Source organism: Plecotus auritus, assembly GCF_963455305.1.
Source record: "Plecotus auritus genome assembly, chromosome: X".
Lineage (NCBI taxonomy): Eukaryota > Metazoa > Chordata > Mammalia > Chiroptera > Vespertilionidae > Plecotus > Plecotus auritus.
This window is the reverse complement of record NC_137784.1, coordinates 88,890,327-88,903,575: the sequence shown is the minus strand read 5'-3', so window position 1 is coordinate 88,903,575 and position 13,249 is coordinate 88,890,327. Positions and strand designations below refer to the sequence as shown.

Genomic DNA, 13,249 nt, shown 5'->3' with positions numbered 1-13,249 from the left:
CAGAGAAAGATAAATATCACATGATCTCACTCCTTTGTGGAATATAATGAACAACATAAACTGATGAACAAAAATAGATCCAGAGACAGAAAAACATCAATCAGAACGTCAAACTTCAGGGAAGGTAGGGGAGGGTGGGGGTAAGGGGGAGAGATCAACCAAAGGACTTAAATGCATGCATATAAGCCTAATCAATGGACACAGACCACAGGGGGGTGGTGGCATGAATGGGAGGTGGGGGGTAATGGGGGAATAAGGACAAATATGTAATACCTTAATCAATAAAGAAATTAAAAAAAGAAAGAAAGAAATGCTCCATTCCACTCAAGTCATAGTTTTGTGTTGGAAGATCCTAGGTCCTCTGCTTCCTTTACCCCTGGACATTTCTTAATTCCCCTAACCCCAAGCCATCCTAATTTTTACTCCATTAGTCATCATTCTCTCTTCTCCAAATGCACATTCCTACCTCGAAGAGCTCAAAGCCAATGATGTAATTGTCAGGTCTTCCCATGCGGCGGTATGTACGCATATCCTTCTGTTGCAGTGACATGATGACCTTGTGCCCATCCTCAGGCACAGTGAAGATGTACTAAGGGAAAGAGGCCACCAAGGAGCTTAGTTAGCATTTCCATTTCAGATAAGCCAGCTCAAATTTCAGGGAAGAAAACTCCACTTTGGAAAACAGAGACTTGAGTTGTTCTCTGGGCTTTGCCACTGAGCACACAAAGAGGCCTTGGATAATCCATAGACTTGATAAGTGTAGATCATAATACTTGATTTTCCCTATGGCATGCACGCTCAAACACTTCATAAAAAGAGTGAATGAATGAATTAATGAATGTTCTCAGTAATGTGGGTTTGGAATCTTGCCACTGACTTAGGGAACTTGATAACAGATATATGATAAAAAATTAAACATTATTCAGATGACTGTACACATTCAGGATGTTTTCAAGAAGAAAAATAAAAAAATATGTATATTTATTACATATTATGTCATTTGGCAGTTTTCCTTCACCTACCTCTTGGATCTGCCAGGCTTTTGTCCTGCATTGAGTATACACATTCGCCTGAGTTATTCTATGTAAGAACCATATGGAGACTCTGTGTCTGAGTTATTTAGTGGCAGACTCTGAAGGACATTTCCTATATTGCTCACAAGGCTGGGCATTTCCCTGCCTTGATACCTGTGAGTGCTACACTTCAACCTGTGAAGTAGGTAAAATTACCAATGCCAAAAAGATGGGATGAAAGGTGACAGAAGGGAGAAGTACCAGCTCATTGATGTTTGTCATTTTTATTTGCAATACTTTAGGTCCAAGTTTCAAACTGCAATATTTTTACACTCAAGACACAGTCATGCACAATCCATATTTCAATTTTCTATTGCTTCAACCACAATTTAAAATAACAATATTGGAAACAAAATTTCTTAAGAAGATTAAATGCTGAGGTCAGAAGGATGGAATCATTACATCAGCAGGTCTACAAAAGAAATAACTTACTGAAAAATCAAACAAACAAAAATACCATAAATACCTTTAATCCAAAGTTACAGAAGAATTTCACTACACATGGGTTTACAGATAACATTTTAAGAAAAGTAATGCACAGCCAAATGAGACACAATTCTGATAAATAATGAAAATGTAGATCCTCCTCAACTTGCTTTGTCTGGATATTATGAGAATATTCCCAGTAAACATCAATACCCTATGATCTGACTCCTCCTTGATGATGTACTGGGATTTAAACTCAACCCACTAATGGTTATGGGATTCTGTGAAAGATCTTATCATCCCTAGTGAATAATATAGTATATGTGGTCCATAAAGCACACCACACACAAGCACACACATTGAACTCGAATTTCCCACTGAGGGCTGGTTGGCACTCTACTGTAGGCAGGGAATTGGGACCATTCACTAACTTCCAGTTTATCTTCTTTCCAGCAGCATGTTTATATAACTGGCCAATCATTATAGGAGTTGTAATCAGAAATGCTATCTTTGGCTCCCAACAAGTGGATTTATCAACATTCTTTAATGTTAATAGCATGTAATTACTTTTTTTCATTTCTCTCTTTGCAACCTGCAAGTGTATAGATCCACTCTTAGTGCTAGTCCTAACCATTAAAATACATGGGTTCTGCCACCTTGTGCCATTTATGAAGTAAATTCTATAAAGTCCAGCACTGCTTCATAGGAAAGAAGATGCTCAAGTATAGTTCTATTCTAGCAAGTGTAAGAGTGGGGGTATTTTTGTTCTAGTAACAAATACTGGCTATAGCTTAATGAAAACCAGACTTTACATAGAGAGTACTAGTATATGTAAAATGAAACTGGGAACACTCAATAGGAAAAAGGACATTGAAACTAAAACAGAACAAAACAACTGTGAAGGAATTGGAAGGCCGCCACACGTTTTATCAACATTCCCTAATAATATTAACTTCATTTACTTGAGTTCTTTTCATCTTTCATAGTGCTATTGTTTAAATGTCACATAAGAGACCCAGGCTTAAACATGTGATATTTACCATCACTTTAAGCAGGTTGAATTTGCAAGGCAAGCTATAATATCACAGAATGCTACAACTTTTGGAAAGACCTTGGAGATCATCTAGTTCTAGTCCAATACTCTTAATTTATAGATAAGGAAACAGCCACAAAAATGTTAAGTGACTTGCCCAAGGTCACATGGTAAATTAGTAATAGAGCCTATATTAGAATCCAGGTCTCCTTACTCCTAGACTAACACTCCTTTCATTACTTCTGACATTTTCTATAATTGCTGTTGATTTCCTCTTAGGTACTAAATCAGGTGAACATGGTATCTGCCTTACTGTCGGTATTATGAGATAGCATTCACCTGATGGTAGCTTCCAGAGGAGACTTTGATGGCACTAACCAGCTTCTCTATAAGTTTATCTTGTAAGTTCAACTATATTACATAGCAGTAAATATTACTTGTAGCATAGTATACTTGTACACTGAAGTGTACACATGGAGATGATATATCAGTTCCTGAATTTGCAGATTTGGTTGGATTTGTTTAATATTAAATAGGCATTCCCAATGCATGAGGAGTTAGGTTATATTCATTTAGCTACTAAAGAAATGTGGGATCAGAAAAGGAGAGAAAAAAATTAAAGCTAACCATATTAACAATTATATCATAAACAAATCTCAAGAAAAAATTCCTTCTTTGGAAAAATATTTCCATGGCCCCATTTATTTTTTTTCAATCCACATGCAAATATATGTTCAGAATTGTGTGTCAAAATTCAAGGCCTATTAGACTGTCAATTTACAAATGCTGAAATGCAGTCCTCTTGCTCAGAAACTAGGAGAAGCTTGCATCACTGGCCATGCCTTTATTTAACTGAATATTAACTGCAAGTAGCTCAGGAAAGGACCATGAGACTCAACTGGGGAGGCCAAGGTTAAGACTTCCATACACATTTTTATGTTTATAATGGTCAATGAAAAGCCTGTGGATTCCTGAGGAACAGGGTCTGCTTTTGGTGAAACTGAGTAGCATCTCAGTTTCATCCTCATTAAATTCCTCACCTAAAATTTCTTTGGTGAGTTTCAAGGAAATTCCTCTCTTTTGGTAGATAGTCTCCCTTTTCTCTTTAACAAAGACAACCACTATATACAACCTATAATCAGGCAATACAGAAAGTACACAGAGGCCAACTCAAGCCAAAGCTAGCAGGACTGTGACTGAATGCCAACAGACAAAGTTAGTTCTAAATATTTGTCTTAATGTTTTCATATTCAGCTTTTAATTGCAAGTCATAATAACTTCTATTAAAATCAATGAGAATTGCCTACTGGTCATTAAAAGAAGAATCTTAACTGGATGATATACTATCATGTCAGACAAGAAAGTGAGACTTGGAAATGTTATCCTTCTATTCTTCCAAAATTCAATCTGAAACTCTTCTAAAAATGATTCAGAAGGGTGATACCAAAACCACATATTATCAAGGGGGGCTAATCAAATGTCACCTATCCAATTAAAGTAACCAAAACAGAAACCTTGATGCCATACCAAAGTGGAGGACAGCCTGATTTAAAGCAGAAGGATGTGTTTAGAGTTCTAATAGTGACATCTCCCTAGTTTTAACTTATAGATAATAGTCCCCTAAGAAAGCATGTGCCATACCCAAGCATGTGCCAACTTCAGCACTCAAGCAAATATAAAGCCTATGGAATAATTGTAACTATAAGACATCTGTGCCCTGCATGCTCTGGGCTCTGGCCAGAAGGCATCTGTTTCTGGCATCTTTTCTATTTTTCTATTGTCCCCTTTCTGATGTTTATTTATTATAAAGCAATATTATAATAATATCAAAGAAAAATTTTAAAGGAAAAATAATGTTGCATAATCCCACCACCCTAACACAACTGATTTCAATTATCTGTGTTCCCAGTCTTTTTCCATGTGCACACTTATTTTTACATAGCTGTAATCCCTGTTTATGTTATTTAAAAGTGATTTATAGATTCTCTCTGAGAACTGGCAGCCTCATTAGAAATAAACAACCCATTGAGCAATGTAATATAATGTAATATAATTATTTACACAATTTTTGAGCTGAGAAATATTATTTATAGACAAACTTCTCGAACTATCAAAACATTTATACAGACAACAGGGAGCAATTTCATATTTCTTTTTCTTTTAGCAATGGAATGTGCTTTACAGGGGAAGGATAGAGTAAGAATCAGGTGGTTAAACTCAAATGATGGAGTGCAATTCACAAGCCTGAAAGGAATCTGAATAACACAAAGAATAAATACTTGAATTAAATCTTATTATATGACTTGGCCATCCAGTAGCCAAAACGTGACATGGACTCACAAATATTTACAATGACACATAGATGAGATCAGCAAGAACGAAGTCATTACCCAACATGGTGACTGATTTGAGGAGATTGTGTCATCCAAAAATCCTCATGGGATTATGACAACGCACCGGATCCTTGTTACAACATTTTTTTTTCTTTTTTAAATAAATAATCTCTACTGTGCTTCACACCCTTCCCTGACTTTCCCACTGCCCTATTCCAATCTCAGGACATTTTGGAATGAACATTCAATCATGTGCCCTCATTATTTCAGGGCACACTAGCAACTTTAAAGATCTGGATAGACTCACCTGTGTCAAGATGAGCTTTAAAAAAATCCAGGGAAAGGGAATAAACTATGAACCATCTGGAATCCAAGGTGTTCAAGTGTATCAAATGTGAATTCTTCTGCATCATTTTCAGCTTCTCTCTTAATAATTATTAGAAATATACATAACTCTCCAATGGGGGAAGGGACTTTAGAAACTTTTTTATTTTAAATTTGACATAGATATAAATTTGTAAGAGTAAAGCCTATTGGGATATATTATAAAATCTTGGTAAAGTGGGATGTGATAAAGTACCTGGCTCCTCATGGTTAATATGCTGAATTGAAAGCATAAAAGAGCAGCTATTTCTCTGCCTACAGTGATATGAAGGATCACTGCTCCAGGTCTCCCCCCACAAAAAAAGGCCTTTATGATATAAAAGGGATGCTATTTGACAACTAAGAATTCCCAACCAGGTTTGAGGCTCTCTCCATTGGCAGGGTATAGTTATCAATGTACTAAATTCTTTTTGCATCCCATGTATTATTTCATTGAATTCCCTGACACTATGAATGAAAAAACAAACAAACATTCAAATACTTAATTTTAAATGAAATAAAAATCAACACTCCCCTTTCTCTCATTAGGACAGTGTGGCATTAAAATATTCAGGCCCAGCCATGTTTTTGTGAAGTATAATGTGGTATGTTTCAAATTAATATTTCCATTTGATTTTCTTTTCACATTTGTTGTTTTATCCCACTGTGGACATTTATGGGATGGGGGTTCAAGCCCCTCCAAAATTTTATAGTTAAAGAAAACATTAAGAAAATAGGAAATCCACCAGTGGTGTCATCACCTAAATATAAATATGCACTATATGGTTAGCAGAAGCTCTAATGAAAGTACTTTCATTATAAGGAATACATGGATGGTTAGATGGATAGATGTACCTCCGCAGAGAATGAGAGAGACCCAAGGCATTGACCTCTTTTCTCCTCTTGCTTAATGTGGATAGGTTCTATTCAGATATACTACTAATCAAGAAGCTTTCTAAAACACAAATGGTTAGCTTTTCAAAGGCTTCAAGAAACAACTTTGCAGAATTTATAAAATTTGACAATTCTTTCAAAAAAGAAGCATATCCTTTTCTATGCAGACATCCTCTAGATATTTTTCTACTCTCAGAAGATTCAGGAAGTGCCAACTGTTGATTTTTTAATAAATAGATACATGGTGAAATAGTAGTCAAATTTTCATATTTTCTCCAAGCCACAAAAGGAATTCAGTTGGACTTATATTTCTTGGGGTATATGATTGCACGCCCTAATTATTTTCACTGGAGAACTTCCAAGTCTTTATGAGCATGTTTCTGAAATTCAAAAGCCCAAAACACTAAGTATAAACACACTATATCCTGAAACAGAAATTGGTGGTATATAAAGAAAATTGAAACAAGTACTTATAGCCAAATGTTGATTGGGATATAGTTTTCACTGACCTCCCATTTCTTACAGAGTTGAATGCTTACAAAAAAAAAAAAAATCTTTGTTTTCCAGATAGTTTTAATTTTAAGATGTTATAAATTGTCAAAATAAACATTTCTTTATCCTAAGCAAATGTTAGCTAATGGGTTTGTTTCCCCCCCTGATGTGTCTATTTTAAGTGCATACATGTCATAAGCACAAGATAGGGTTAAATTAAGTATTTTTAATTTTTGTTTACTTATTGTCCAACAAGAATTTCAGTACTTCATACTTATTTTCCTTTTGGCTCTTGGATAGAGTCCCATCTTGGTTTAAGTATGGTTTCTCCTATGAGGATTTCCTAGGTTTTGGGACCTGGACTCACTCATCAGGAGTCCCACAGTTTTGGTATGTCCTTTTTCACATAGCATGAAGTTGAACAAGCTGATTTACATAAATGATAAATCAACTGCCTCTTAAGCATCATCATGGAAATGTGACAGGATTTCACCATCAGAGCTTTATTTATAGTGTTTTTAAAGCCTTTTCTGAACACACATATTGCTCCATGCTTTTGGAAAATATCTTAAAAGAAACCTTTTCCAGTGCAAGTGCAGAAAAAACAGGTACACAAACCGATCCACCACTGTAGAAGAAGAATAAAAAATTGCAATTCTATTAGGGCATGGCCTTCCAAATATTCACACAGTACTTGCTCTTTTTTTTGTTCATTTGTTTTTTTTGTTTGTTTGTTTGTTTTTATTTTTTTTATTTTATTTTGTTTTTTGCTTTCTTTTAAAAAAAACGTTTTGACATCTTTTTTTTTCTGGACATCTAATGACAATGCAAGTGAAAAAATCACATTGGGTAAGGAGCTTTGAAAGAGGTTTGAATGCAAGAGGGACTATTCTCTAACTTAAAAACAAACACAACACTATGAAGAGGGAGTGTGCACCTTTGAGAAACCTTTTTCTTCAAAGTGAATGCACAAAATGAGGGGATTCACTACTGGCTCTTTCGCTTCACCGTGGAAGTGACCACTTTATGGCCACTTCGACATTGCTGCCCTGTTTGGGCTGCGATTCAGGCTTACAAATAAATTACATAATCTTAGGGAGTAGGAAAAAGGCTTGTAAGAAGTTTCTATTCATTAGAAAGTTAAAGAACCCCCACCCCATTTGACTGTCGTTCTTCCTTCTTTCCTGTAGCAGAGTTTTATTTCAGTCTTACTCATGAGGGAGATGGTGCAGGGTAAGGCTTGCAGTCCTAGCGGCTGCTGTTCTTAATTGCTTCCTTTGCAGCGATAATCAGAGGAGTCAGGCTGGAGAGAGGCTTGGCTAATTTTAAAAATGGATGCTGCAAAAGAAAAAAAAAAAACAAAGGAATAACTGGAATTCTTTCATCCAAACAAGTATATTACTTTACATTTTCAAGCAGCCATTTTTTCATTAAAATGTATTTTGAGCACCCAATTAAAGATTATTTTATTAAAATAGTGCCAGCTTTTGTCCTTCATATGTTTTTTTTTTCCTTCAGTATTATGAAATACTCTGGAAGCTGACTAGCAGAGCTAGAAACTCAGAGTTGGGGTCCTGTAAAATCTCAGTGTTTACAACAGTCTGACTTTCTGAATTTCTTAAACTTGTGATTTTATTAAGAGCAGCTCACATGCTTGAAAAAATGTCTTTAACCTTGACCCTAAAAATAGTGGCTTCCTAACTGCTAAATCCAATACTATGCCTCCACCATTTCTCTTTTGGCCCCTCTACAGTACTTAATACAAGTGAACATTTCTTCCTTCTTTGAGATGGTTTCCTTTTTGGGGGCCTGTGACATTTACTATCTTGATTCTTTTCCACAAGCATGCTCACTGACTACTCCCTCCCTATCTTCTTCCCTGTTTTCACCTCCATCTACTTCCCACATACTAGAACTTAGCTCTCAGCATCCTCTCTTTCAAATTTAATTCATTGGAGAGATCATTCCCTTTCATGGTTTCAACTTCTCATCAGTTTTAGGGAAATGACTCCCAAATCTATATTGTATGACCTGATCTCTTTCCTTAATTTTGGTCCTATTTTTCCAATTGCCTCCTGGATATTTCCTTTTAGATGTTCTTCTGTCATCTTGAATTCAACATTTAAAAATATATGTTAAGATACCACACAGGTTCCTCTTGTGTGATGTAAACCATAGGGGTTTTGGATTCAGAGCACCTAAAATCAATCCTCTTCTTTGCTTCTTACAATGGTTAAATCAGGTATGGTAAATAACATTCCTTGTAAACTACATAGAAGCAAAGACATGTTGCCATTGCATTATCCTATATCACTTTGGCTTTTATTGAATGCTACCAGTGATTATATATTCTAAAGTCATTTTTATCTTCTTCTATCTTATGTTCTACATGAAATCAGCTATCAAGTACTTTCTTCTCAATGCTTCTTATAATGATCTCTTGCTTTTCCTAATCAACTTTAATTCTGAACTATAACTATAATTCCCCCTTGATCTCCCACCTCCATTTTTTAAATGGTGCTGATTTTTATTGCATACTACCAGATAAATTTTCCTAAACAAAGCTTTCATCATTTGATTCCCTCAGATATCTTCAGTATTTCCCCACTGTCTACAGTCCCAACTCTAGCCTGGTGTCAAGACCCTCTATGGTTTTATCACCTGTAACTTCCCACTTGAACTCTTCAGCTATACTTTCTGTTTTCTGTTCCCTTAAACCTTGCCTACATACCTTTGGTCACACTATAGTTCTGCCATTTGTAATTCCTGCCCCCTTTTTCTTCAACCTATCTAAAACTTATCTGTCCTTCAAAACCCAGCAGAACTCCTTCCTGTTTACAGATATTTTCTGATCACCTATAGAATCATGGCCGTCACTTGGTTTGAATGAGTCTTGAAACAACCTTGCATTGTGTGTTGTTTTTTTTTGTACCCAAGGAGATTGTGAACTTCTGGAGAGGAGAAATCACACCCTTAAGAGGTTTGTATCACTCACTGCACTTAAGCCTTGCAAATAAGAGTTTCTCAATAAATATAAGTTAATGGACAGAGGACTGTAGGCCATATAGAAAGTCACACAAATACTTAATACTTATGTCTTGTCTCAAGCATTCCAGTGGTGTGAATGTCATGCAACTCTTTCCTTTCTAACCTCTCACATGTGATCTCACTCATATTTGGGATATAATGATCAACACAATTTGATAAACAAGAATAGATCCAGAGACAAATGGTAGGGGGGTTAGAGAGCAACCAAAGGTCTTGTATGCATGCATATTAGCATAACCAATGGACACAGACACTGGGGCACTGGGGGGCTTGCCAGGGTGGGAATAGCTGAGGGGGGGTAAATTGGGGGAAAAGGAGACATATGTAAAACCTCAGACAATAAAAATAAATAAATAAACTGGGCATAGATAGGCTCAAGTCAGAGCATGAAGTTATATGGACTTAAGGCAATATACGGGTTATTGCTAATATATACAGTATACTAGAGGCCTGGTGCACAAAATTCATGCATGGGGGGTGTCCTTCACCAGGCCTGCACCCTCTCCAATCTGGGACCCCTCGGGGGATGTCTGATTGCTGGTTTAGCCCTATCCCCAGGATTGGGCCTAAACCGGCAGTCAGACATCCCTTAAACAATACGGGACCACTGGCTCCTAACCGCTCACCTGCCTGCCTGCCTGATTGCCCCTAACTGCTTCTGCCTGCCAGCTTGATCACCCCCTAACCACTCCCCTGCTAGCCTGATTGCCCCTAACTGCCCTTCCCTGCCAGCCTGGTAGTCCCAAAATGCCCTTCCCTGCCAGCCTGATGGCCCCCAAATGCCCTTCCCTGCCAGCCTGATTGCACCCAATTGCCCTCCCCTGCTGGCCTGATTGCCCACAACTGCCCTCCCCCGCTGGCCTGATCTCTCCCAACTGCCCTCCCCTGCTGGCCTGATCGCCCACAACTGCCCTCCCCTGCCATGACCCTCCTCCTCTGCCGGGATCCGCCTCTTCCACACGAAGTGGCAGAGAGGCCAGGACTGGCTTCCTCCATGCTGTGCAGAGATGCGGGACCCCCAGGCCTCACTGTGCAGAGCAGCTGCCGGGCCCCGCCTCCACTGTGAGTGCAGCCATCTTGTAGTGGCCATCTTGTGGCGACGTTGCTTAAGGGTGTCGCGTGAGGGTGTGATGCCACCTAGGCTTTTATTATATAGGAAACAAATATATTCATTTATCTTTGGAACATGCATCAGGAGGTATATATGGGGTGGTGGGAAGAGTGAAAAGATGTACAAGTGAAGCACTAAAAAGTTCAGATTTTTCATCTGTAATTTGAGATGGGATTAACTAGAGGATTAATAAGGAACCATTCCAGATTTGACATTGTAGGTTTCTAAGAGAGCCTGTGAAATAAAGGTAGCAAAAAAGAAAATGTGTAGCTTCCTTAATTCCTTCAAGTTGGTTTATCCCGGGTGTGATTTGGGTTGGGGTAGGATATTTTTTGCCTATCTCAGGAGGGAGTTCAGGAGTAACGGAAATATTTTTCTGTTTTGTTTTTGTTTTTGCCTTGAATGGAATCCATGGTTGTATCTTTTGTTTAAATTGAGTATGTGGTCAAAGTCAGAGAGAGAACAATCAGTCATTGCTCTTGAATGTTACATAGCTTGATACATTTCCCTGAGGAACAGTCCCCAACAGTGAAGGTACATGTGTAATCCTGAGCATGTGTTGCTTTATCAATATAGGTATGGACATATCTTGTTTTATTGCACTTCACTTTATTGCACTTCATGGATGTTGCATTATTTTTCTTGTAAATTGAGAGTAAGACTTCTCACCAACAAAAATATTATGACTCACTTTATTGTTATATTGACTTTCTTGTGGTGTGTAGAGAGCTGTCTGGGAAGGCAAATGGATACTTCTTTAATTCTTATCAGCTGAGCCCAAGGGCACTGGCAGAATCCTGTTATCAGTACTGATTTCTTATCCATGTACTTGGAATGAGGAACAAAAAGGACCTTGACCCACCCAAAATAAGGAGTTTACTCAGATCCTGATGAATAGGATTTGGGCACACCCGAAACTCCTTTTGATCATAAAATCCCTTTTGGAAACCAATAAATATGCTGTGTCGTCTGAGGTGTGGGTGTGACTGTCTCTCTATTAGAGGGCAGGAAGCCACCTGGCACCCAGCTTGAATCTATTTCTGTCTCTTGTCTCTTTCTTTCTCTAATTTCTTAATCCCCAGCTCCTCCCCTCAGGAACCTGTCTTTCTCTCTTTCCGTGCGGGACGCGGAAAAGGAAGAAACACCGCACCACAGTGGTGGCCTGGAACCAAACTGGCAATATCTCTGAGCTATTCCTGAGATACTGCTCTAAACTGGTTTGTGTGTTTGTGTGGTGGAAAGTCAGACAATCCAGGGCTCAAATCCCAGTTTACCACTCAATAGCTATGTGAGCCTCAATTTTCACATCTGTAACTTGGGATAATAACACCTGCCCTATAGAGCATTTATAAGAATTAAATGAGATAATGTGGGTAAATAATTTGGTAAATCATAGGTACTAATTATTATTGTATATACTAATCCATGAGAGCCATGAAAAGGACAAATGGTTACATAGGCACTCACCACTGGATGTTACTCACACAGGCAAGCAGGTGCCTGCCATTTGGCATCACAAGCAAAGGGGCTTTGACCAGTAAAGCTTTAGAGTAGCAAATGCCATGGAAATAATTTCATAGTTATGTAGAGAATTACCTCTAGCCAAGAGCACCTGCAAACAACATCCAGGAGCACAAGTAAAATTTAGAACAAAACAGCAACACCAGAGATTCAAATTGGTTTTTACCTTGCAAAATAAGACTCCAGGAAGAGCAAAAGAGATTTATAGATTAAATTGCCAACTTTTCAGAAGAAAGGCAACATGTCAATCAATCATGTACCAGATGCATGTCTATACTTGTGTGCCTGTGGTCTATAGCTTAACTCTCACTAGACATCTCTTGACAGAGTTCTCTTGCTGTCGCACATTGAAGTTATAAAAGCCCAATATAATGACTCTTTGTACTTGTCTTATTTTATTTTCACCTGCAAAAGCTCCTTGGCAGATCCTCGCCTATCCACATCCATCTCAAGACAGCGATTTAAAAAGTCACGGAATACAGCCGACAGTCTTTCTGGATTCTGGAGTTCTGGTGTTCCATTAGTAGCTATCAGATATAATGCCTATAGAAAAAAATATAGAAATCTATTCAGCACATACATATTAGGATTATGAGTTGGCATAGAAGGTACAAATCCAGTTTCTTCTGGTTTATACAGTATATCTTAAAAATTATAGTATACATAATGGCATTGACATATATTTCAAAGTTTCTATAACATTTAGAAATTATTACTCTTGGCAGTAACTAAGGTGACAGTGAGATGCCCTATCCCCCCCCCCCCCAAATTAGAAATAAGGTTATGAGGTTGTTCTGTGAAAGTTAAACCAGTAAAAATCCTTATACTATAATGAATGTGTGATGAACCACCTAGAAAATTAAACCAAGAATTGCCTGTGAATCTGTGACTCTAAAGAGTTGGCAAACACATATACATGCCATCATGTTGACCTGAGTATATATAACCTCTGGAA

General features: G+C 37.7%; 1 protein-coding gene across 10 annotated transcripts in view; it reads right to left on the bottom strand.

The window, feature by feature from the left end:
- Positions 1-1,287: 1,287 nt before the first annotated feature.
- Positions 1,288-13,249, bottom strand: part of PAK3 (p21 (RAC1) activated kinase 3) — a 450,753-nt gene continuing 438,791 nt past the window's right edge. For 9 of the 10 annotated variants that reach the window (XM_080652995.1, XM_080652994.1, XM_080652999.1 and 6 more), the window contains 2 exons: positions 12,700-12,837; positions 1,288-7,952 (listed from right to left, as the gene is read on the bottom strand). In XM_080652995.1, the coding sequence (XP_080509121.1) occupies positions 7,863-7,952; positions 12,700-12,837 (228 nt within the window). In that variant the 3' untranslated portion in view covers positions 1,288-7,862. The remainder of the gene's footprint in view (positions 7,953-12,699; positions 12,838-13,249) is intronic. The other variant, XM_080653001.1, reaches the window with a different exon arrangement.